Genomic DNA, 27283 nt, shown 5'->3' with positions numbered 1-27283 from the left:
TTTTTTTTTTTTTTTTTTTTTTTTTTTAAATGTGGTTAACACTTTTTATTCAAGTGTGGAATCTGGTATACTTGAGAGGTTCAATTTGCAAGCAGAGATTTCTAGGCTGTTCTGCATATGTTGTTGACATCAGAAGGTGCTGAATTAACATATCCGCTGGAAGAAAGGAAAAGACTGGTTCATTTCTTGAGAGGATAGCTTTTAAAATGCAGTTAAGGTGTGCAACTGCCAGTGTTAAGGCACCTGAATAGCAGTAACACTTTGCATACTTTTAAGCTGTAAAGTAAAACTGAGTATGATTAATGAGATGGCTTTACACATAACAGCACAGCTGGGGATTATGTTATTTTATATTCATCTTCCAAACTCCCATAAAAGTTGCTTATTGCAGCATAGCACTTCTGAATAGTCACATCATGTTCAGAGCCTTAACAGCTCCCATGTTTTTACAAAAGGAAATATGCTACATAGAAACTCAGTCTTCCTCTGTGGAATTCACCCTTCAAGGAGAATGAGGAACATAAAACACTGGAAGGGTGTTTAGGGGACACTGGGGTCATTATATAAATATTGGAAGAGGTGTAAACATTTGGTTGAGCATGGGAGTACATGAACAGAATATTTGCTTAACTTCTGGGGCGCAGGTGGACTAAGGAGAGGTTAAAGGCATGACCGGAGCCAGGGGCAGCTGGTTGCTGGGCACTGGTGTTCTGAGTCTCAGCATCACAGTTTTTTACTGCACTTCATGGCGAAGGAATTCACCACAAACCCACGACTATAGTGTGAAGAAAGTGTGTAGGTACTTTTAGGGATGAAGCACATATTCTTTCAGTGTCACATCTGAGCCCCAGAGTGTCTCTGGTGCTGGTAGCAGCACCCATGGTGGGGCCCGTGCACAAGTACCAGAATAACCTCAACATCAATAGAGAGGTGGCAGAGTATTGGTAACTCTGAACAGAAAGGTTGTTGAACTTACAGCTGTTATTGCTCACTTATTAAGAGACAAAAATTTGCAACTGTCTAAATTCTGCTGAAACTCAGCTGGAAATAGAGTTGCTGCTACGTGTCCTGTGAAATCTCACTCACAAAGGAAGTTCATGTAATGGGTTGCTGGTGTGAGCTCGAAGATACCCACTGATCACACAACATAAGAGTTCTCCTTTATAATCACTACCCAAGTTAAGATTTTTTTTTTATATAACAAGTGAAGTTTCCTTGTTTAATAGTCTTTTTTTTTCAAAGATGTTATTACTTATGAACAGTTGAGTCACAACAAGAGAAATTTCTTATTGCTTAGGTTCTTTCACATTTCTTTTTTCTGTTATTAGTAAGACAGTATAAGTTTACCATTAATGAGATGTTAACACTTTATTTTCATTAATTTTAATTGTATCGATAGTGAAAAGAATTCAGTTTCATTTCTGGAGCAGCAATCATACCCATCTACAGAGCAACTTGCTCTCAGTCTGGCAGGTAACAAAAAGATATAGGGACAAATAAAATTAACAATAAAGAAATGAAAATTTTATGAAGTTCCTTTACGCAAATAAGATTTCCTGAGTTGGATTTTATCTCTTTTATTTTTACGTATTTAAATAGAATGATAATGCTAATTAAGCATACATTTCTGAAGTCTGTGTTCTTCAGTATGTGTGTTAAGAACCAAACAAGCTATTGACATGGGCTCAGATATGACTTTCCTGTAATCATTTCTAATTTGTCATGGATATGTAGAGCTTTCAGCGAACAAATAAGAGAATAAGAAACTATGTTAAATATATTTTAAAACCTCTAATTTTCTATAGAAAATTAATTTTATTCAGCTCTTTATTTGTAAGTGTATGGTATTGTATATCTGAGTACTTAAACTAAAGCTAAATACTGAAGACTACTGTTTTTTTGATATATTAACTGTAATTTATATATTAATTGATATATTAACACTGTCACTTTTGTGTTCTTCAATTTCTTAGAAGGATAGAACCTGTTAGGAGAAACTTAAATTTAATAAGAAATACTTTAGCAAGTCAGAAGTAAATGAATAATAATAGGCAATGTATTGCTTTACCTAACAAGTAAGAATAATGCAATTATACTAATCTTAGCAAAACCATCTTTCTGATAATGAATGTAAAAACATATTAACAAACTGTGTTCTATGGTTAAAAATGACTCTTCTTTATGCTTTCAAAAATATGTCAAAATAATAGTTTTCATTTCGGTTGCTCAAACCCTGACACATTGCTTTAAAGAACCATCTTTGACCATGAAAACAAGGATTTTCTTAAAGAAAATGCCCCCTTGAAATCGTTCAGCTTTGCATGTTGATGGTAGTTTGACTGTCGTCTTTGGCACCCTGTGATAAACAGATGTGCACAGTACTGGTGGGTTTCTGAATATACCGAATGTTGGTTATACCATATTGAAGAACAAGACAGGTATTGACATAAGCAATGAATAGTGTTTTCCTGTGTTCATTTTTCATTTGTCATTAACACATTAAGCCAGGAGAAAGGTGAGTCATCTTAATGGTTTCAGAGAGACTGGATTTGACTTTTGACTGACTTCAGTGTTCATAAAAGATCTGTTAAAGATGTGACTTCCACAAAAAGGCAATTTTTTTTTTTTTTTTTTTTTTTTCCTTTTTTTCTTTTTTTTATTCAAACCATCAGGGTAGGGTTTGTTAAGTCAAAATGGAACTACCTATAATAAGTTCTCTGAAGTAACGTATTAAAAAAAACCTGTATATACATAGTGATCTTGTGGAAAATTGCAAATTTAGCAACAGATGGCAGGAAATGGAATTTGCTGTCTTGTCAGGACAATAAGGCAGAAAACAGTCGGGGTAAATTTGTTACAAAGGAAAAAAAACTTGAAAAGAAAATAGAACAGATATTCAAGATCACATATATAGATTCTGTTAAGGACAATCTGGTTTTACTTGGAAAGGTCTTCCTGAGCCTGTAAAAGTAGTATGTATGTTGCAAGTATGTGCAAGTTATTTTCATGCTGAACACAACAGGTGCTGCTCATGCACTAAATTAGATTCACTGCTCAGAGCGTACACAACTCTAGCAGGAAAAGCGAAGAATCATGAATAGTGTCTGAAATGACATCTTCACAAATCACGTTATAGTGGAGCCTGAGTAGAGAAGCTGCATATTTCTACAATTGAGCTCAATCACTGTTGTATCAAAGGTTCTCCATACTTATTATACAGATGACTGGTATATTCAACATGGCTCAATGCAGACTGGAATGGTCTGAAATTCTCTCTAAAACAGAATGAGACATGGGAAACATGTGAGCCATTCTCAGTGCAAATGAATGAGGAAATGGCTGCAGGAAAAGGCAAATAAATAGAAGATGACTACCACTGAATGCACACAATACATCCTAAGTGTAGGGGCTACCCAAATGTTTGCACTTCTATATTTGGATTGTTTATTTTCTTGTTTGGTTTGCTGCTGTTGTTGCTGTTTCATTTTAATGTTGGTATTAGTAGCTTTGGGTCTCTGGCCTTGGTAGAGTATACTTTCAGGGCAGAGAGTTTTATCCATCAACCATTTCTGAGAAAGATCTCTGCTCAAGGAGAAAAAGAATTGCAGCTATGTCCAATGTCTGAACTAGATATTGGCAAAAGAAGGAAATATCATCTTTCATTCACCCCTTTCTATATGATGTGAGGACAACATGCTGTTTCCACCCTCCTCTCAAATAAGAAAGCTATTCCATAACTGCTCTGGGTCTAGAATAAGGTATTTCTCATATAAGTGATATATTTTCCTAGAAAAAACTTTATGGACCGTCGTAGTAATCAATGTCCCAGTGATATTTAGAGGAAAAACTGGTCATCAGTATGTGCAAGATGTTCGTATTTAGTACTGTGTTTATGTAACATAATGTTACTCTGTACTCTGAAGGAATCATACATATAGAAAAACAAGCAGAAATTTAGAAGTAGCCAAGAAAAAAAGTACTTTTCAACATTACAAAGATGGTAATTTTCTGCAGAAGAGTATAAGAGTTGAGAAACGATGATTTTTCTTTTTGATGCAACACTGCTAAAGCTAGGCTTCTGCAGAGGGCTTTTACTTTTTTGTTCATCTGTTCTCCACCTTGATTCCATTTTGCCCGAAGTCCAGTGACACTGTTCCTAAACTGAAGCTCCCTGACTCTAAATTGTGATTCGTGCTTTAGCAGAGGACATGGGAATTAGCTATCTGAGTCATCCTATCAGAATTCTCAGTCTTACTGCTTTCTGCCTTCTGTTCGTGTATTTGAGAACTATACTTGACTTGAGGATTACCTGAACGATAAGTACCTAACTTGGGGGTGGGAGATTATGTCTTGGCATTACATATGTTGCTTTTAAACTCATTCAAGTGGTTTTATGTTTTACATGCTTAACAGCATTAGCTAAAAATCGTAATCATTTATTCATGGTGAAAATGGTAAAAGACCAAAATATGAACTATATTAAACAGTTTAAAATTTAAGGGGCCTATAAAACAACCTCCTTGACAACCATAGTCAACATCAGTAGGAAATTTTAACTAATGTCAGTAGAAAGAATCAATCAAATTACAGATCAGTACGTACCAAAAGCAACAACCCCATTGGCAAGCAAAAAAGGCTTTCTCCCACAGCAACTCAGATGAATAACCCTTTCCTCTTCTCTCTGTTACCTTAATACCTTTTTCATATAGAAGTTGGGAAATTGTTGCAATCCTCAACCTGTAGGATATAGTAGTGCACATTAGAGATTATGCCATGGCACTTCAAGTTTTCTCAACAATCTCAGTTATCTGATCCTGGGAAATTGAATGGTCTTATAGTACCCAACAAATCCTTTATTTCTGGAGCTAAGCATATAGACGATTCATTTAAGAGTTCAAGCATCCATACCTGGACAAGTGGTCTATGCAGTAATTCAGTCTATGTGAAAAGTAAAAACTGAAATGATTTCAACAGAAAGTAAAAACAGGCAGTGGAAACTGCTAGATAATTCATCCAAGTTGTATTTGAATAAATGTTACAGCATACTACTGTTTGCAAAGACAGGTGAGATTCTTCTTAAATATTTTTGAAATTAAATAGTTGAGCTGCAGCTTCTAGTCAGCAAGTGGTTTCTCACAGGGCTACAGGTTAGTATTAAAAATATTAGGACTGTATAAGTGGCTGATCATGAATGCTTTGAAGCTAAAGATGTGCGTTTTACTGATGCCATCATTTTTTTGGAGTGTGTTCATAGTGAGGTCAATTAAATAGATTCAGATAATAGTAATGTTTGACAGAACTATATTGCAATAAGCAGCACTGATTGTAAAACTCCTGCCAGAAAGAAATCTAGCTTTCATTTGCACTCCTTGTATCACATACAGTTGGGTTTTCTTTGAATGAGTGTTTGGCTGTTAAGAGTTAACTTCAATATCAGACAAACAAGCAACATTTGAGCAGGGTCAATTTTTCTTTCACTTTCTGGGAATATCAATTGTAGTTGCAAGCAGCCTTGTGAAAAACACTGGATTATGTGTGGATTTGGGCTTCTCAGTCCGTTTACCAGCAGAGACTGATAGTATTGCAGAGGCAATGTAATTACACATCAAGGTGAGAGTGCTCGTGTTGGAGCCCTGCTTACTTTCCCAGTGACAAGCCTACTCACCTTTGCTGTCAATCAAAAGCACCACAAAATGGTAGCAGCTAGAGACAAAGAAGTCATTAATGCATTGAATGAAAGTGCAGGCTGTAAAAGATTCCACCAAAATCTCTCTGCCTCTGTAAATGCTCCTTTAATAGAAATGCTAAGTCACTTTATCCACCAAAATGCATGTAAAAGATACCGCCAAAACCCATGTAGGCAGATTGTGTATTGTATAAACAGGAGAAATAGTGGATGATATGTTTGCCTGAGGACTTTAGGGTTGGTTTTGTGGCGATGCCTTGTTATTCAGTGGTATTCACTGTGCACAGCAGGAAATCCTCTGCAGGACAGAGGGAAAACTAAAGATCCAGGCTTTTACTTTAGGTAGTGGCTCTGCAATTATCCACCTCCAGTCATCATCCCCTCACTACATCTCTAGAACCTTTGTGAGTACATCCTACATCTTATTTTTATTCCTTTGTCTGTTTTGCACTTATATTGGAAACTCTTCAAGTCAAAGACTCTTAAGGCAGATTGGCATTTTCCATATGGATGATGTCTTCAGGTTTTTTCTGTTGTTGCTTTTATTATAAATATTATAAATAGAAAATACAATTGAATTTGTAGAGTACAGAGAAGAATGGATTGAATCCTTTTTGGGACATCTTGGTGTTGTTGTTAATTGACTAACTGACTATTTTAAAACTACCACTATGAAATTATTCATGTTTCATGATCTGATTCACAATCTTAAAGTTTAACCTTCCTTTCTGAGCGAACTAGGGCAAAGATACTGAACTACAGGAGTTGTGCTATGTTGTAGGAGGTAAAAAAATGTGCTATTTACTCTGTATATAGGTTTCAGAATGAATATGTATGACATTCAAATACATCAAGCAAAAGACAGAAAATTGCTGTACATGGAATTTTATTCTGTAATAACTAAGGACAGTGTTGCAAATTTCTGCAGCCTGTGCATCAATCTCCCTTCAGGTAACACTCCAGAAATAAGCAAGCTGCTTGTATTTCAATGCAAATTTCATATCAGAAACCCCATTTAACAGAAGTACATTTTAACAGCTGGACATAAGCATATAGTGCACATGGTTTCTCTGAAGTTTTGAATTGTGACCAGCAAGTTACACTACAATCAATGATTCAGCATAGTTTTTTTTTTTTTTTTTTTTTTTTTTTTAAAGTCAATCTGGCACTGCTTCTTTTATGTGGGAAACTTATTATAGTTTATCTATCCCAAATAAAAAATTCAAATTTATCTCACTTTAGCATTCATTTCCATTAATTAGATTCATCATCATTACCCTAATGCCATCATGACCCTTGTTTCTTTGGTTCAGTTGCAGCCCCTGAGACTGGGTTCAGGAGGACTTTTTGACTTTTCCCAGGGGGGGTTTGTAGCCTCTTTTTTTTTTTCAGGTGAGAGCATCTGGCCTTTCTGGAAGGGACAGATAGATCATTCAGGGAGTGCCTAGGATATTAAGGAAGACTGTGTGTTTATATATGTATACACAAAGATATACATAAAACACACTAGAGACCTCGTTAGTGATAGAATTCCTCCAGAGTCTTTAGTATCCCACAGTGCTTGTAATTAAAGATAATGAAAATAACACTTTTAAGAATGCTAAATATGTCTTGACATGTACACTGTTGTAGGCTCTGAAACGTTATAAGTCACTTGGCAGAAGAACATATTCTTTAATGGACTTTTTAAAGTTGTTTTTTTTTTAAATCTTGTTTGCTCAAATCCACTTTTGGTTATTAATGTTAAGTTTTCAGAAATTCATTGTGAAAGATAGACTCTTTAAATTAATTCCTTCCAGTAGCAGCATGTTAGTTTCACTAAAAGTGAATTTAAAAGGGACTAAAATCTTTGTGGATTTTTAAAAACTATACTCTCTTAAATAAAAATTCCAAGTTATTAAGGAAGCTGTTCAGCATGGGGGGAGTTTCTTTCTACCCTTTAGTATTATCACATTTAAAACCCTGTAATAACGAGGAGGGGGTCAACTTAACAAAGTGAGATTTAATACCTAGGTAAATAGCATATCGGAAGTAATATGCTCTTTCTTTGCAAGAGAAGTTGTGACTTCTTCAGGGTATGATTTATAGTTGATTCCACCCCATATACACTTCTCAGGGGGAGAGAATATTCACATAGTCCCACTGCTACACTCCAGCATTGGTGATTTACTTTAACAGCTAAAATGCTGATGCAGAAAATAAACCTATGGGCAAATCAAATTGTCCCAACCTTCTTTTCTAAAGCAAATAAAATATCCATTAAAAAAGAATAATAAAAATTTGCAAAGTTCAGTTAGATATCTGTGAGGTATCCTTGAGTTTTTGACAAGGTTACAAAGTATTGTACAGGAGTTAATGAATTTCAGTGGTGGTACATACCACAATTGCATATCTTCACATGCTTCTGCCAGAAGAAATTCAGAGGGGTTACCAAGAGTTGTTAAATATCCTGGCTTCTGCTACTGATATCACAATGGCTTGTGGCTCCTGTGTTTTATTGTAACTGGAGTGAGCTAGCTATATTGATGAGTGGAAAGTATAAAGATTTCATTGATCTGCAAGGATTATTATTCTGAATTGTATATGTAGATCTTTTTTTTTTTCTCAGCTGTTTTTTTCTCCACAGTTGGTTGAATGAGAATAGTTTATATGGTAAATCAGTTCATCTTTGTATAATTGTATATATTTCAAAAGAAATTTGCATAGCTTCCTAAGGTGGGACTGTGGTTCCTCTCCCTCAGCTATCAATACTAACTTTCCCTTTTTGGAGATCAATGTGCCGAAAATTGTTGTTTTGTTGACACAATGTGAGACTTTCTATCAACTTATACATTGCATTTCAGGCTGTGGGTTTGTTAAAGGAAGACAAAAATGTCAGAAGAGATGCCATTACTTGATGTTTGCTTATAAACATTACTATGATAGTGTCTTCTCATTTATATTATACACATAATGTCTGGTCATTTATGTTAGTACTTTCCTAATTTATGCCCATTAACACAAGTGACATCTTATTACAAGAAATATACATTATTAAGTTAAATACATGCTGTTTTTAAAAACAGCATGGTACAAGTTTTTTAGATAGCCTTTAATTTTCCTTCAGAAATACGAGTGTCCTATATTTATTCAAACGTGTCACGGAAGAAAAACAAACCTCTCTTTTCCTGTAAAGTGTTTTGCGCCCACATTAAAACTTTTAGGGTTTGCTCAAAATTATAGTTATTTTAAGTTATTATAACACAAGAGGAAAAAAATCACATTGAGGTCAGAATCTTATTTTATTTTTCATACAATGATAAGTGAGGAATGAATACATAACTGAGTTTCATATTCTTTAATTAAAATCATTACTCTTTACTGGAGATTCTTGCTTTGGTGTAACACTTCTGATTCTACATAATGGTTGCTATTTATACTTGTCGTAGTTTAATCCCAGCTAGCAATTAGGACCATGCAGCCTCTTGCTCGCTACCTTCACCCCAGTAGGGTAGGGAGGAGAGGGAGAAAAGGAGTGGAAAGGAAAATAACACTTGTGGGTTGAGCTAAAGGCAGTTTAATAGAAGAGGAAAATAATAATAATACTAATAATTGTCAAAATATGCACAATAAAGTGATGCAACAGAAGTCACCTCACCACCCGATGATTGGTTGCCTTGTCTGTCCTGAGCAGAGACTGCGGATCCCTATGTCCCAGCCAACCCTCATTTTATACTAAGCGTGATGTCTATGGTATGGAATATCCCCTTGGCCAGCTTGTCCTGTCTCTGCTCCCTCTCAGCTTCTATGGGAAGCTGAAAAAGTCCTTGACTAATATAAACATTGCCTAGCAACAACTGAAAGAACTGTGTGTTATCAACACTCCTCAACATTCTTCTCATACCAAATCCAAAACATGGCAGCTACTAGAAAGAAATCTGACTCTATCTCAGCTGATATCAGGACAATGCTATAGTAGTGTTGTCTAGAGACAATCAAATTTATATACAACTAAGCAAACAGTGGGGAAAAAAAATAAGATCATTAACAAAGGAAAGGAGCAAGTTACTGGTCCATAGTCATGGCCATACAGAAAGATTGTGAGGGATCCAGGAATAGAATCCAGATTTTCTCTACCACCATAATTATAGTTGTAACTAATTTTGCAGGAACATAAATGGATTTTTTTTTTTATTTCACTTATTTCTATCTGGAGATAAAGATGCCTAAAATAGAAATAGAGATCCTGCTTCAAAACCAGTAGGAAAATAGGAAAAGATAATGATCTTGTATCAGTTTCATGGATGTAACCCTGGACTTGACTTTTCTGCTCCTGGCTGTTAATGAGGCTCTGATGCTATCTGTAGGAACAAGGTTTAATTCTAGAAAATCATATAATTGCTGATTTTTCTGGCCCTAAATGTCTTTTCATATCCAAATTTACCCCTCACTGCAATTAAAAATTGGTATGCTCATCAGCACAGGGTTGGAGGTGTTTTTGCATTGTTAGTATGGTTTAGAGTTACCCTACCCTTTCACATTATTTTTAATCATCCTTAAAAAAAGTTCAAAATCTTTCAGCTCAGAATTTTTCTGCAGTACACGAACTTGCTATTTTACTCCTGTTTTGAATAAAATACTCCAAAACATGGATGCTGCTGCTTCCTCCTATCCTAAGTACACCATTAAAACATGCAATAATTGGTATACATTTTTCAATAGCTCTTGTGATCTGCTGCATTACATATGAAGACCTTTCAGTGAAGGCTACTTTTTATATTAATTCTAGAATTTCCACTGCAAACTAGAGCTGCTGGTATATTTTGCTATTGTTGCAAATGTACTTTACAGCTACATCTTAGGCATTCTTTGAACCTGTGCATTTGGCCCCAGGATCTATATTGACAGAGGAATCCGGTTGGTTTTAGAAGCCCTTACTGGCTCACTTCCTCCTACAGATTATGTATTCAAATTAGGTTTATGTCAGCATATATACAAGCAACCTGATGAAGCCTTGTCCTCATAATTACACTACAATTTCTTCACAGTTATATGTATTTTAAGATCCAAAGACACTCCTAAATTAGCCACTTTTACACTTCCATCTTATGCTATTCAGTGGAAGATATTTTAATTTCAAAATCCCATTTCATTTTGCTCCTGTTTATAAGTTTTCCTTCCCTTCAGGACATTCACTGTTGCAACTACGTTGTGGGCAGCTGAACACAGAGACAAGAGCTTCAAGTGGCGATTGTTCAAGCTGTTTTAATGTGAACCTCTTTCAAAGCTAATAAATCTAGCTGGGAGGGAAAGGCTAGCCGTAGTGCAAGGAAACAATCAGGGCAATCCCCAATATCATTATGTAGTGGCGAGGAAGGAATTGGGAGTAGACCTGCAGGGAAGAACTTGAGGTTACTGGTGGGTGGCAAATTGGACATGAGACAGCAATGTGGACTTGCAGTGTAGAAAGCAAACTGCATCGTGGGCTGCATCAAAAGCGGCGTGGCCAGCAGGTTAAGGGGAGTGATTCTCCCCAACTGCTCCACTCTTGTGAGACCCCACCTGCAGTGCTGCATCCAACCCAGCATAAAAAGAAGAAGACCTGTTAGAGCAGGTCCAGAGGAAGGCCACAAAAATGATGAGAGAGACGGAACACCTCTTCCATGAAGAAAGGCAGAGAGTTAGTGTTCAGCCTGGAGAATAGAAGGCTCTTGGAAGACCTTATGGGGTCCTTTAAGTATAAAAAGGGGGCTTATGAGAAAGATGGAGAGAGACTTCTTAGCAAGGCCTGTAGTGACAGAACAAGGTGCAATGGTTTTAAAGTGAAAGAGGGTAGGTTTAGACTGGACATAAGGAAGAAATTTTATTTTTTTTTTAGGATGAGGGTGGTGAGAGACTGGAACAAGTTGCGTGGAGAAGCTGTGGATGCCCCATCTTTGGATATGTTCATGGTCAGGTTGGATGGGGCTTTGAGCAATCTGATCTAGTGGAAGATGTTCCTGTTCATGGCGGGGTTATTGGTCCAGATGATCTTTAAAGGTCCCTTCTAATCTAAACCTCCTAGTTCATGCAGTCCCTTTCCTGTAGTGTAGCCACCATAAAGGAGTCTCACACCAAGCTATATTTCTTTAGCTCTCCCATCCACTTCTATGCTGAAAGTAATTTTAACATATAGAAATAATACTTCCGTAAAAATTTTATAGCTAATTAATATTTTTTCTGTGTATGCTAGCGAGGGATTTTAGCAAAGACAACCCTCTAAGCAGAGACTTTTCTTTCCTTTATGTACATTTAGAAATTTATCCTATTCCTTACCTGCTTTCACCATGGGCCATATAGATCAGCTTTAAAGCATCTAGCTTGGGTGGAACTAGATGTGAAATTGTAAGATATGAACTCAGAACAGCTGCACCACTCTTTCTTATCATCTCTTTTTTAGCAGGATTTGTAGCCGCCATTGAGAGTCTCGCTGACATACCTGTAGCATGAGCCATAGTAAATTTCAGGCATGTTTATTTGAGCTCTGGTTATAGTACTGCTTTAATTTTGTGAGGCTGAATAAAACAAAAACATTAATTCTTCTAATCACTCACTGGCCTTCTGGTGACTGTACAGGACTGTCCAGTCAATAGTTTTACCCCGATTCCCAGAAGAAAAGTGTAATCACATAAAGACCATTATCAAATTTAGTAGCAATTAATGTTCTTGTTACAAATCACAGCACAACCCCAAAGTATTTTGAGTCTTATTTGCACTTCCCACAAGATCAAGAGTAGGACATTTTAGAGATGCCTGTAAGTGAATTTGGTGTTGATGTTGCTGTCTTACAGATTTATACTGGACTTAGCCTCCAAAGGAGGGAAAAACAGGTGATGGGTATTTTACTGCCTATATACTTCTTGTTAAATTGTCTTCAATTTTTTACTTAGCATCTGCCTCACTGAGTACTCATCATCTGCTACTGAGCCATCTGATGTACAACAGATGTTAAGCACTTAGTGAGGGAGAGAAGGAGGTAAAAGTGTCATATCATGATTAAATAGCTAAAGCTATTATACAGGGTGACCATACTGCTTTGTTCTTACATTTAATGTTAGAGTGTATTGAAAAAGAGTAAGCCCATATTTTGGATTATATTTGCAACTGATATTGTTCAAATAAATTATTTTTTTCTTAAAGTAAAGCGATTTCATAGTAAAAAAAAAAAATTCAAAATATTTTAAGTACAGTTAAGAATTGGAGAGCATTTCATAAAGAGGTAGTGCAGCGCAACTTCATGTAGAATTATTTCACCTACCTAAGCACTTTAAATTTATATTTTTATTAAGATAGTTCTCATCAAAAACTTGGCTGATATTAACTGATACATTGACTTCCATTGCATTATCCTATTTTTTATCATGCTTGTGTAAATGTGAAATTATGTGTCAGGCTGTCTTTACCTTGTAAGTGTTCTACCTGAAATCATGGTAACCAACTGCTTAGTGTTGCCTATGCAACATAAGGTTCACCCACAAGAGTCTTATCATCCAGCAACAGCAGCCTGATCTTCTTGTAGTACTTGAAAGTAAGAAGGTGGAGCAGGAGCTTATTAAACTGTAATTAGTTAACTCTCTTTTTCCCAGTAAATTGTAAGAATTGAGAAAATTTATGTAGTATTGTCACACACAATATATTCATAGAATCATAGAATGGTTTAGGTTGGAAAGTACCTTAAATATCATCCAGTTCCAAACCCCTGCCATGGGCAGGGACACCTCCCACTAGACCAGGTTGCTCAAAGCCCCATCCAGCCTGACCTTGAACACTCCCATGGATGGGGCCTCCACAACTTCTCGGGGCAGCCTTTTCCAGTGTCTCACCCCCCTCATAGTGAAAAATTACTTCCTGATATCTAATCTAAATTTATCCTCTTCCAGTTTGGAGCCGTTAGCCCTCATGCTATCACTACATGCCCTTGTAAAAATTCTCTCTCCAGCTTTCTTCTAGGCCCCCTTCAGATGCTGGAAGATTGCTCTTCTTCTCTAGGCTGAACACCCCCAGCTTTCAGCCTGTCCTCATAGGAGAGGTGCTCTAACCCTCTGATCATCTTCATGGCCTCATGGACTCACTCCAACACGTCCTTCTTATGTTGAGGACTCCAAAGCTGGGACATGTTCATCCACAAAAGAGATGTGATTCACATGACTAGAATCTCTTTGCAGTCAGAGGTGAGACTGAAACCTCAGAATAGTGGAGAGCCAATTGAGGGGTCTTAACTTAAGGGGAGAAGTATGTGAATTGTATGGGTTATGTGGCTCAGTGTTCTACTCTGCATAAGTCAGAGCAGAAGATTGATGGGCTGTTTCCTATAAAGACTACAGGTATTCAGCTAACAGGATATTCAATAATATTTCTGTTTTCATAGAAATTCCATCTGGGGCTTAGCACTTCTTTTGTAGCATTGTGCAATTTGTGAAAGGTTGATTTCAATGACTCGATATTAATAAACAAAAGAAGACTTAAAAAAAATTTAAAGAATTTTTTTGGAGCTCTAATCTGTTATATAATTTGATAAGAAGCATCCTATACATATCAAGTTTTTTATTTCATTAAATTAAATATTACTTTACTTCTAAGGTAAAGTGATTTCAAGTGTATGATTCAACAAAAGTAGCTTTTGATTAGAGCTTATAAAGCAATTTTGCACAATGGTGAAGGCACAGATATTTCAGGCATACCATTTTGATTTGAAGCTCACTGAAGTAAATAGGAAGACTCTTGCTGTTTTCGCTATGTTTGGAAGTCAGAAGTTCTATATCTCAATGTTTGGAAAACTAACATATCAGGTCAGTAAATAGAATTTTCCAAATCAAATAATAGTGTTTGCACTATTAAAACAATGAGAATATAAATGATTAAATAAAACTGATTAGAAGTGAAAGAACACTGGGAATGTGTACAGAACAATGTGGTTATCCTCCCCCTCTACTCTGCCCTGGGGAGGTCCCATGCTGGAGCCGGTACAGTAGAGGGCTACAAAGATGATGAGGGGACTAGAACATCTTTCTCATGAGGAAGGGCTGAGGGACTTTGGTCTTTTTAGTCTGGAGAAGAGAAGACTGAAAGGGGATCTGATCAACAGCTATAAATACTTAACAGGTGGGTGTCAGGAGGATGGGGCCAGTCTTTTTTCAGTGGTGCCCAGTGACAGGACAAGAGGTAACAGGCACAAACTTGAACATAGGAAGTTCAATCTAAACAAATTTTAGTTCAAAGTACTCCTTTGTGTGGAGCACAGCTATACCCCTTGCCTGCCTGTTCTCATTAAAGGATCTCTATTCATCCATCACAAGCACCCCAGGCTAATCTCACCACATCATTGTGATCCCAATGAAGTTATACTGTGTCCATGTCTTCTGCCTGTTTGCCGCACTATTTGCATCCATACCTAGGCACATCCCTAGTTGTACCACTTTCTGGCGGGAGTGTTTTTCCCAGACACTTTTTTCCCTAGTCCCAAACTAACATTGACCATTCTCACAGGGTTGAGATACACACAATGTTGCCTAAAATGTCACACATTATTTTCTGTTAGATCCTGTGTCTCCCCAGCTGCCTTCCATCCTCAAAGAGCATCCAGTGGCTGTAAAAGCCTAAGCCCTGCCTATCTGAGTGTAGCAGCTGTTCAGCCAGCCATCCTCCAGATGCAGGAGGCATCTGCTTCTAACCAAGCCTTTGCCCTTAACTGCAGAGTTCAGAATTTTAAATGATCTTTTATTTCTAGGAGAAAAAGTAAGCTTTCAGAGTGACATTCCAATGTGAATTTATCTAATTAAGGATGAGTGGGTTAAATAAAGTAAGTATTGCTGACACTTTATGTACTTTCACTTAATTAATTTAATTTACTTGAGTGGAAGCAATAAATTTACAAAGAGTAACAGTACTCCTTAATGACATCTTAAAAAAAAAGCAGTCAAGTAAGGCAGCTGATTTTATTTTTTAAAAAAGAATTTATGTTTGTAAACTGTTCAAAGACAGACAAATGTAAGTAGAACTTCCTGAAATCTCTCTGGTTAAAATGGAGTTTAGAAAAGTAAAAATAAGGTTAAAAGTATTAGAAGGTTATTGTTTTGAACTTTATTTGGAATGAGGAGAAAACCTCTTTCCCTCTGAAGTTCTTGGTCTCCTTGTAACTGCCAATGATCAAAAAAAATAGCTGTTTTAATAAGTTAAATTTTAAGTTATAAACTGATAACTAAACTTTAGAAAGGAAACCTACTTAATTGTGGAGCTATGTAATTTCATGAAGACTTTTAGACTGCTTCTTCTATCCCTTAATAAAAACAAAGGAGGTAGGTTCATTAAAAGTAAAAAAAAAAAAAATGTGACATGAAAGATTTTGTTTCTCATAATAATAGACACATCAGATTAGGTCATTAATGAGGAAAAAAGAAATATTTTAAAGACCATGTGGCTGGAGAAGTGAGTAACCCAAACCAAATCAACCCTTGCCAGTAAATTAATTTTGCTGGTTTATATAGGCTTGTTCCAACAATAGAAAATCCTCCTCTTCCAACAAAGCCATCTTCCTCACCAGCTCTCCCTCTTTCCATTACCTTTTTGGGCCAAGAGAATTTCTTCTCTGCTTTCCCAGTTCCCTTCTCTTCATCAGTCTGCAGTAAGGCCACAGTCTCCCTTCCTTTCTTTGCCTGGTGCACCCTGCATTCCAGATACTTGAACCATCTAACCGTGCTCAGATGCATCCACAGGAGAAGTAATCCCCTTCTTTTTCCAAAAATTCTTCTATATGAAAAAATGAATGTGCGGAACATTCTTTGACTTACTTCAATGCCAAATAATCAGCAGAATAATAAGCAGTAATACAATATATAAAACCAGCATAATCCTATCCACTACATCTAACAGGAAGAAAAGGTAAATGAAACGTAACTGGGATCAACTTCAAGCTGCAAATTATCTCTCTTACCTTATGACGTGGGTTAACCTAGCCTGGCTGCCAGATGCCCACTCATCCAGCTGCTTTCTCTTTCTCACCCTCTTCAACAGGAGGGGAGTAGGAAATAAGATTAAAAAAATTGTGGGTCAAGATAAGAACAGCTGGCCGGAAAAAGCTGTGTCTGGCATGTGACAGCTCCTGACCTCTTCTCACAGAGGTTACTTCTGTGCCCACCCCTCCGACTGTCAAAACCTTGCCAGTGACACCCAATACACCTCAATAAAGTGATATTCAAAAATTTAGTCATTAAAAGCTATCAGATAGCATGTAAAATTAGGCTCCAAAAGTTCATAGCTAGTGTGAAGTTCAAAACTAACTGTGCCTGGACTCCAAGCCAGGATAAGTGCTTAACCTCCAAGCCATACAGAAATTTCTTGTCCATACTAGCACAGAACCAAATTCAGGCTACTAATCTCTGCTGAAAAACTAATGTAGTCATATGGGTCTCTTTGACTTTGAGCTCAGGCACAGTTAGCTTTCTTCTGACTAGAATATGTCATGCAAACATATCGTTAGATGTTACAAACAAAGTTAGCACAGTTGATATTTCGTGTCAGTAAGCCAAGCAGATTTAATCTCTGTGGTTGGCACTCTGTGATAGATGGAAAATCTTTATGGTAAGTTGTCAATTGTTTATCCTTTACTGAGATGAATTCAAAAACACAGCTGTAAACTCCGAGTTCATCTAAGCAAAATGAGGTTTTTTGGAAACGTACTCCTAATATATAACAAAACTTTTCAAAAGCATGGACTTCTGTTTGCAAGTGAAGTGGAAGAGGATGTTAAGACTCATTTAAAAACCTGATCAATATCAGCTGTTGAACGCCCTTAACCTTGATACAGTAGTCATGTGGTACCAACTGGTAGTAACAGTAGAAGCAGAAAAATTGGAGATTAAAAAGCAAATGACATATTCTTGAAATCCGCCCAGATACCTGTCCAAGGTAACAAATCAAATGAGGTAACAACTTTATAAAGGCTATTGCGAAGCAAATAACATAACCCAAAGATTTGAAGGGAAGTAAAACCCCCAGACTCTCACATCTAACAGCTTTTGGAACTCAGTTCTTCAATAAGCACCAAGAGCCATAAAGAGTTAGGGAAAAGCTGTAACAAGAGACCTTTGAAATTTTAGTTTCACTCCATTGGACAAGGATCTTCTCTGTTTTGATTGCTATGAAGTACCATAGGGCTGTTAGCAGTAAGGTGATGCATAGCCTGGCTGCAAAATTCATCCCATAATGGGAAACAGGGTCATAACACACCTGCACTGCAGTTCCTGCGAGCTGCCAGGGCAAGCCCAGTAGGTACAGATTACAGTCAAAACAATCCAGAAAAATTACGCAGGAACTTCCACCTGGGAGAGCAATAACTTTAACGTTCTACTCATTTTTCGAGTCACTTATTTTTTGTGATATTGACCTTGCTTGTAGAAAGGACATTATGATTTTTAATCAGGAAATGAATAAATTTGCCAAAATATTTCTGCTTAATGCTGACTTTCAAAGAAACACAAAGGAGAATGGTGCTTAGGCATTCACATCATGGATGTTATTATATTTACTCACACTTCTAGAAAGACTAATAGACTATAGGTATATAAAAAAAGCAACCCCAAACAACCAAGATTCCCACCCCTCAACCAATAAAAGAGAAAGGAAATAAAACAATTAAGCAAAATCACCAGGGTACACAATGATGTAATTTTACTGATTTTTATTTTAATGTTTCTAAAGAATCAGCTTTCAGATGCCATAGATTCTTAGTTTTAGCATTTATTTTATAGTCAGAAAAAAAAAAAAACCCAGCAAAAATAATTCTGCAATATTCAACACTTGCGACAAATTCAGATGTAACTTAAAAAGTCAGCAGTAAATGAGGCTTTTGTATTTTCTCTTTGAAAGAATGCAGTGGGAAGCGAAGAAACCTTGCAACCATTTTAATTCATGTGGCAACAATAAATCTGACTCTGCAGCAGTCAAAATAAGTTCTTTAAACTGTGCATTGCTAGGACTAATAAGAACTGAAAAATGCAGACAAAGAAAGAAGCCAATTTTTCTCTTGACAATTTCCATGTAACTCTGTTGTTCCCGTTGTCTTTGTCCTAGTGACTGTGCCTCATCAGTCTAAACTGTTTCAGTATCTGTTTTCCCAGTGTGATGTAGGACATTAACTTTTGCTTCTGGTGAAACCAAAATGAGATGACGAGAAGAACATTAAAATTGTCTTTTAATTTCATCACCAAAGATGAAAAGTAAACACAGCATGCTCATGCGTGGCTTCCTGTAGGGACATGGTTGTGCTGGAAGTCATTTGAAGAATTACAACGGAATCAATTTTAGTGGGGTACAGGGTACTATTTGCTATTCCAGGAAAGCATTTGAGGTCATTGTCTATAAACCAAAGCAGCTCCAGTCAGTAATAAGGAAGCTTGCAAACTTACACAAAATATTCATAATGAAACAGAGTGATTGTACAGAGTCATACACACTTAGATACATACAAATCACCTCCCTGATCAAATAGTATAAGGAAAAATAATCTGGACTGCTTGGATTCCAAGATGTTAATCTGAAGACAATTACAGAAAGATGGGTCTTTGTCAGGCTTCTTTGACAGAGATGGAGAGAAAGCAAATGCATGAATCAAATGTTTCTGCTGTGTCTGTGAGTTTATAAACTTCTTTTATGATTTTGCATTATTAAAAGGCAACTTATACATGTATTTATCTGACAGAAGATGCTGTCATCTGACTTTAGTGCCTTAATCTTCTACTAAAAATAGATTTATTTTTCTCTTTCCAGTCATAAATAACAAGGTTGTATTTATTGTGTGCAGGTCCCTGTGTTAAAATAAGTTATTTTAATGTTTCAGATCTTCCAACTATTGGCTCAACCGCATCCAGTCCTTTCTCTACTGCAACGAAAATGGTCTCCTGGGAAGCTTTTCTGAAGAGACTCACACGTGCACCTGCCCTAACGACCAGGTTGCCTGCCATGGGTTCCTTCCCTGCACAGTTGGAGATGGCTCCGCATGCTTGAGCTGCGCCCCCGACAATCGCACCCGCTGCGGGAGCTGCAACGCCGGCTACATGCTAAGCCAAGGGCTTTGCAAGCCTGAAGTGGCAGAATCTACAGAGCACTACATCGGGTTCGAGACTGACCTTCAGGACCTGGAAATGAAGTATTTATTGCAGAAGACAGACCGGAGAATTGAGGTCCATGCCATTTTCATCAGCAACGACATGCGCCTCAACAGCTGGTTTGATCCTTCTTGGCGCAAACGGATGCTTCTTACTCTTAAGAGTAACAAGTACAAGTCTAGCCTAGTCCATATGATACTGGGCCTCTCTCTTCAGATTTGCCTAACGAAAAACAGCACCTTAGAGCCTGTTCTTGCTGTTTACGTCAACCCTTTTGGGGGCAGCCACTCCGAGAGCTGGTTTATGCCTGTGAATGAAAACAATTTCCCCGACTGGGAGCGGACTAAACTGGACTTACCCCTTCAGTGTTATAACTGGACGCTGACACTGGGCAACAAGTGGAAGACATTTTTTGAAACTGTGCACATCTATTTGAGGAGTCGAATAAAGTCAAACGGTCCAAATGGCAATGAGAGCATCTACTATGAGCCCCTGGAATTTATTGATCCCTCAAGAAATCTGGGCTACATGAAAATCAATAACATCCAAGTGTTTGGCTACAGCATGCACTTTGACCCTGAAGCAATTCGAGACTTGATTTTGCAGCTGGACTACCCCTATACTCAGGGATCACAGGACTCAGCACTTTTGCAGTTGTTAGAGATACGGGATCGTGTAAATAAACTCTCTCCACCTGGTCAACGTCGTCTAGACCTCTTCTCTTGCTTGCTCCGTCATAGACTCAAACTGTCTACCAGTGAAGTGGTGAGGATTCAATCTGCTTTGCAGGCCTTTAATGCCAAATTGCCAAACACAGTGGATTATGACACAACCAAATTATGTAGTTAACCCTAAATGTGAAGCACAACACAAAACCTTGAAGGAGTTTTTACAGTGCTCTTGTGGAACAGTTTATGTTTGGAAGAGTAAATTTAAATTGTCTTTTCAATATCTGTCTTATATCAGTCAATACTGTTGGATGGCAAATTACACACACGAACTTGCTGACAATGAATATATTATACCTGCAGTTTTGGTTTATGAATGAAATAAATACTGACACCAGTCTAGAAGACATTCTACTTTTTACAATAAATTTCATTTGTAATTTTATATGTTCTGTGGCAATGCTTTTGTGCTTTACATCCTCTAGAGGGAACATAGAAGGGTACCAATAAAATTTTGTAGCCGAACAATTATTAAAAAGAAATGCTGTGGGATTCTTTTTTTTTTTTTTTTTTTCACAAAAGTAGTAATGTTGATACGATTTTGTGTGTGTGTGTTTTGAACGCAGGAGCTGTAAAGAGAAGATAGTGACTCAAGATTTTAACAGAAACTGCAGAAAAGTCGAAGCCATAGCATATTTCATTCTTAGGATATGGATCTAAATGTTCATTCTGAGCTGAAGTAACAACTGTAGTGATGCTTTACTTGTTACACCCAAGACTTTCCTAAGACATACCTTTTTCAAGGTGCTTAACATGACATACAGACTCCCAGGGTAGTAATATTGAGCATTTTAGGATTGACAGGAGGTTAGTATAGTGAGATACACAGCAGCAAGAGGTTGCATTAACCCCATGGGAGACAGGTGAGAGACCGTCTTTGGAACTGATATTACTCACATTACAAAAGAAACAACCTTTTCCAGCCAAAGCACTTTTTGAAATTCTCCATAATTCTTTGCTTTGCATGTTTATAAAAAGAATTAAGCACATATATACATTTCCTCCTTCAAAATACACAAACTTAAATATTTATCCATAATTATCTGGTTTGAACTATTTACCTAAATACCATCCATGATGATTAGATTCAAATTCATTAAAATCAATAATAAATAAATAAAACAATGCAACTGTTCAGTATGTGTGGATATTATTTTCATTGGCACAGATAATATCCTCTCAGTGCAAGATTTTGCAGTTTTAAAAAATATACCCTTGGCAGCTATTAAAATCTAATTTATAAAGCTGAAAGTCCAAATAAATACGTCCTTAATGAAATTAATTAAAAGTGCATGACCATGGATCAGGATTTTGTTCTTTGGTATTTAACACATTCCTGCAGAAAAAATACATCTAAGATGGCAAAACTTGGGACTCTCAAGAAGGATTTCCTACCTGTTGCAAGAGACTAGTACAAATGGCTGGGCTGCTGGAAGTTGGTGTAAGTAAATACAGATAAAATGAAGGAAATCGAGGCAAAGTCTTTTAGTAGCACCTTGTTACATTAAGTCTGAATCTGTGTCATTGATGTAAAAGCAAACTTTTTTTTTACAATGGGAAAGAATTAGATATAAAACTACCATTCTTAGTGCAAGCACAGAAAGAATAAAAAACATTTAATTAATATGCAACTTTAATTCAACTAGATTTCAATTAATTTCAATTTTACTCATTTCAATGTAGCTACATTACAATTTAATTTTGAATTGTAGCCTAATCTGAATTTAAGGTACATTGCTCACTTTCCTAGCTAGACCACAGCAGCACAAGAAATGCAATCCTTCATAAATATATGTAAGCAAAATAAAATACAAGGCAAGAAACACTTCACAAAGCCTAATGACAAAGCAAACCTTCTTTTTCTTTGGTGATCGCAGTCTTTCCCGATTTCACCAAATACTTATTAGGATTACTATTTCTTCACTACACATTCAGATAATTCCTCAGACCTTCTGTACTAGGAAGCCCCCTAAAACTAAAATTAGCATTTTTTTCTCATAATCAACATCTAGATGAATTCCTGTTTGCTTTCTACTCACAACTTACTTTTGCTGATAAATAATTTATCTTCTGTGTGTCAAAATTTTGGCTTGCTCTTGCATTGGTAAGACCTTCTCAATTAAGATTCTTACTATTCCTGTTTTAATCTCCAAGTCTTTCCTTCGATATGTCTTTGGCAACTATAATAAATTGTAGAATTAGATAGTTTGATTTTACTGGTCGGTACCTTGTGTAGTCTATTTAAATAAACAAAAGACTATGCTGTTATAAAATGAACAAAAATTTTTAAAAATCCTCTTCTGTTCATAGCAAGTAAAACTTACAATAGAAATGTGGGGTAATGATAAATAAAGCATTTGCTTATGTTATCCCTTTGCTAGGGATAATGAAAAATATGAATACATCCTGGTAAATTATTTGAGTCTTCTTTCCCCCTTTTTCATGCTCCTTCTTAAAATAGTTCTTCAATGACTATTTTTTCTTTCTCCTTTTTGGGAGGGTTTTGTTTTGGTTTGGTTTTTTAAAATATCTTTCTCTACCAAGATGGAAAGTTCTTCGCTATGCCCAAATACATACACAATAGAAAGTACAAATAAGGAGAAGTCAAAAGAGGCTTCAGTCAGACTTCAATTTATTATTATAAGACACATTAAGTGTATTTGACTGGGCTAGTGGAAAACCCCTGTCATTACTGTACCTTTCTGCCAAATTAAAAATGGACTAGTTTTGGATTTTGGAATCTGTGGGATCCTGGAATAGTGAAGGTTTGTACTTGACCAAAGCTGGATTTCATAAAAGGGGAAAAAAAAAAAAAAGTCAATAATGAAAAAAAAATATCACAGGATTTATCTGGTTCTTGAGTTACGAACAGATGTCAACAGTATTTCTCTTTTATACTTTTCCAGTTAAAATCTTCCTACATTCTCCAAAAGAAGTTCAGGTTGCTGTATATCAGATCCTGACACTAGCTGTTTTTTGCTGTCCATTTTGCTTTGCATTCACCGGTGCTGTTTTTACCTGCAATTGTAAACCCAAAAAGAACCCCATGGAAATTATAGTAATAATAACTGTACCATGACAACCTAAAACAGAATTCAGAACAAAATTTAGTGACTATAGTTCTAATAACCAGATAGATATTAGTTACAACATAATAACCTTCCTGCTTAAGTGAAGGCCACTGTTATCTGATAGAAAACTCTTAGAGTACTATTTTCTAAGTAAATAAAATTCAGGTCATGTCTGAAGGCTGGAAGCCAAACTAATGTCTAGAAGTTCTATTGCAGGAACAAACTGTAATAAGGATGAGCTACCTTATCACTGCCTAGAAACCAGAAGTAGATTTACAGGAGTCATCCAAACCTCTGGGCGATACAATTCGGAATATAGAGGCTGATTTGAATCATATTAAAAGCATCATGAAGGTAAATAGACTTTCATTTCTCTCATTTCTTACTGAAAAGATACATTCAAGTTCTAGTGGCTGAAGATGGAGAGAGGCATAGTCGCATTTCAGAGTGTTTCTTCCTTTGCAGTTATAACAGTTATACCTGCGCAAATACTTCGGAGAAGAGCCTTTGTTTCCAAAATTAAGCATATGCTGACTGCACTTATTGTGAAAGTCAGCAGATACTTCAAGTCACTAAAGAGGCAAAAGCCAAGAGAAGTCAGTTTTTGCCCAGTTGAATAAGCAACTAGGCAGCCTGGGCAGGAGAGAGGACGGAGACACGAAGGAGGGTGCTACAATTGTCAAAAGGTCATTTGCTTGAAAATACGGTAGATATTCCAGGTACAGAGCAAAACATAGCAGAGCACCAAGGAAGAAAAGTGATCAACTCCCACATCACTACTCTTCTGACCTACTTCTAGACTTTGAGTCTGCATGACAATAGAGCTGCAACAGCAAGCAGGTACATATGATATGGAAAAGGATCAGTCCTTTAGTTCAGAAGCCAGGAACAAAGTGGAGAGAGGGAAGGAACGAGGACTTCATTTTACTAGGCTTTTAAACAGGTGGAAGAGAGTCCCTATGTCCCACTGTAGTTAAAACAGGAGACCAAGATTACTTTGGGTGTCATAGGAGTTTGGTAATAAATATTGTGGCTCCTTTTTCATGAGACTGAATGGCACGAGAGACCTTGACACCACCCCTAGTACAGTGTTATTGCTGCCACGCACAGGCTGCATGACTGACTTTAGGTCTATTCACTCAGCTTCATATTCCAAGCAAGAAATCGATTCTAGATGTAGCATCTAATGTTCTTCTGCATACAGATGCCACTCATGAAACAACCTATAACCCTGGGGCACAGTGTACATAATGTCAATTTTTCCACGTGGCAGAGGAGTGTATGGCTTTCTGAGACATTCTTGGTTCATAAATTTGGCAGAGTGGCCACATCACAGACCACACTGCTTTGGAGTGAGTGTGCATGGAGGAGCAGGATTAATAATTTCTTTCTCTCCTTGCCCAACCAACAATATTAAGGTGTGAATTATGAATAAGGAAAGAGTATTGCCTTCCAGAAATGGTGCAAGTTTTTCCTTCCCTACAGATTATATCTTGGATGGTAACGTGCATCTGAAACTCTTGTCAACTCACTCACATCTTTTATGGTACATTTTAGCCTAACATGCACATATGAAAGTGCAGCTAAGTGACAATGCTAGTAACAATAGCTGATAGAGGATTGTCTGCTCTCTGGATACAGATGCACCAGTTATTGTATGTCTGCCTATGATCTCCTTTTCAACAAATAGCAAACAGAAGAGGGCAAAACCACCTGGGAGGCAGACATGGTTTTGCTCTGAAAAAATACTCCCCTGAGAGGGTCTAATCGAGAGCATGACCACCTTTCAAACGCATTAAAAGAGCTTTCTCTTTCTAAAAAAAGGCTTTTTTTTGTGATTTCTTAGCTGACATGAAACAGGAAAGAGAAGAGGAGGACTGAAACAAAGCTAGTTTTGTGCATATCAAACTATGATTTTTCTGTGGGGAAAGAGGGAAGAACAAGGAATCTTTGAAGTCCCTCTGGGATCTCAGCACAGGTGCGTAACTCACTCTAAGAGCATTTAGATGCAATTGAGGTAAAAGTAACAGAAGAACAGAAATACAAAGATTATGTGCAATTGCTTATCGTGAATTTGATACAAGAAAATAGTTTTGAACATGGAAAATTTTGTCTTACATCTTGCATTCTCTCTCAGCGCCGAAAAAACTTTAAGCATTAAACGTGCATAAGAGAACAACAAAAGATAATTAATTAATATTACAAATGTGTAGCTCTTATGTGTCCTTTTTATTGAGCCCCACCACCTCCACTTCAGTTATTCAGTATATCAGTTATATATTGGGACATAGCTCCTTTGCCTACAAAATTAAGTTATCGTAACAGGAGAGACAATTTTTATTGTGTGAGTTAGATTTCCAAATAATTTTAAATAACTTTATGACTTGCATATAATTATAAATTTTACAAGTAAATCCTTCCTCACCACTAAACAAAAAATCCCAGCCCAAACTAATAAAGGTGTAGTTAAGACAATTTCCAGAAGGAATTACAAGTGATATGTAACATATACATCTTGCCCAATGAATAAAATTAATTCAATCAGTTCCGTTAGCAGAAGCTGAAAGCAGTTCATATTCTATTCTAACAAACCCAGCCTCCATTTAGAAGGAGATTGGCTTGCCTTTGTTTTCTTTTTCAGAGTGTTTAATCAAATTTACAAATGTTTCATTAAGTTTTATTAAATGCATTAAGCTGAAAGTAAGGAGCTGCACTTTGAACACTGGGTGAAATGGAATCTATGGAAAAAGCCTGTTATCAAGAATGATCTATTAAGGCTTTGGCTAATTTGTGGCTTGAGGGAGGGTGATTTTTTTTTTTTTTTCTGTTTATTTAAGGGAATTCTTTGACATTTTGCCAAACATTATAGAAATAAAAATAAATCATCATTTTAATTAGCTATTTTCTGCTTTCTTTTTTATTTTTTAAAAATTTCTCTGTAGCAAATGTATATTCTCCCTGTTAGCGGGCAGGGTGAACTGACTCATTTAGGCAGTACTGATGTTTTGCCAACTGAGTGATTTTACTGTAAGTCTGATGATACCTGATTTATGTTCCATGTCCAGGTCTTGGAAAGTCATCATTAAGTGTGTCTTCACTATTCTCACACAAAAAATTTCTAGTCCTCAAGCTTGGCTAGAATTAACTAGTAATATAATAAGAATACATGGGGCAATAGCCTTTCTGATGGCATGTTCCATATGAGGCTCAAACTAAAAGAAAAATATTACATTTTCCAAGCTGCCAAAGCCTTCAAAGTCTCTAGTATGTACTATCTCCTGCTTCCCTGGCAGATAAAAATCTTCTCATTGTCCTTCTTGTTCTGAGTGCAACGTAAATCTCTGGCTGAAACTCCCTGGTGTGGAAAATCAAAACCAAACCATTAAAAAAGTCCACATCCTCACATTTACAATGCAGTCTCATGTTTTTTAAGCCTGATACTGAGGTTTAAATGCCTGTTGTTTTTGTTATTTTGCTAAGTATATGTAATTTATGCTAATATATCTCTCTGATTACTCTTTGTTTTGTTTCCTTTTTTTTCACTTAGATGTTCACAACTAGTCAAAACTATTTCTATCCTTGGTTGAACTTTTGCAAAATTTTTTACATGCATAATGTTCTTGGCTCTTTGAAAAGACAGTACTGTTTTTGGTGAAGGGTAAACTCTTCATTTAACAT

At 36.6% G+C, this 27283-nt stretch overlaps 1 protein-coding gene across 3 annotated transcripts in view; it reads left to right on the top strand.

Moving 5' to 3' along the window:
- BRINP3 (bone morphogenetic protein/retinoic acid inducible neural-specific 3) overlaps positions 1-21016 on the top strand; it is a 198464-nt gene extending 177448 nt beyond the window's left edge. For all 3 annotated transcript variants that reach the window (XM_014948172.1, XM_014948186.1, XM_014948179.1), the window contains exon 8: positions 19539-21016. In XM_014948172.1, the coding sequence (XP_014803658.1) occupies positions 19539-20655 (1117 nt within the window). In that variant the 3' untranslated portion in view covers positions 20656-21016. The remainder of the gene's footprint in view (positions 1-19538) is intronic.
- Positions 21017-27283: the final 6267 nt, after the last annotated feature.

The sequence above is a fragment of the Calidris pugnax genome, unplaced genomic scaffold (genome assembly GCF_001431845.1).
Source record: "Calidris pugnax isolate Ruff unplaced genomic scaffold, ASM143184v1 scaffold30, whole genome shotgun sequence".
NCBI lineage: Eukaryota > Metazoa > Chordata > Aves > Charadriiformes > Scolopacidae > Calidris > Calidris pugnax.
This window is presented reverse-complemented; position numbering and strand designations above follow the sequence as displayed.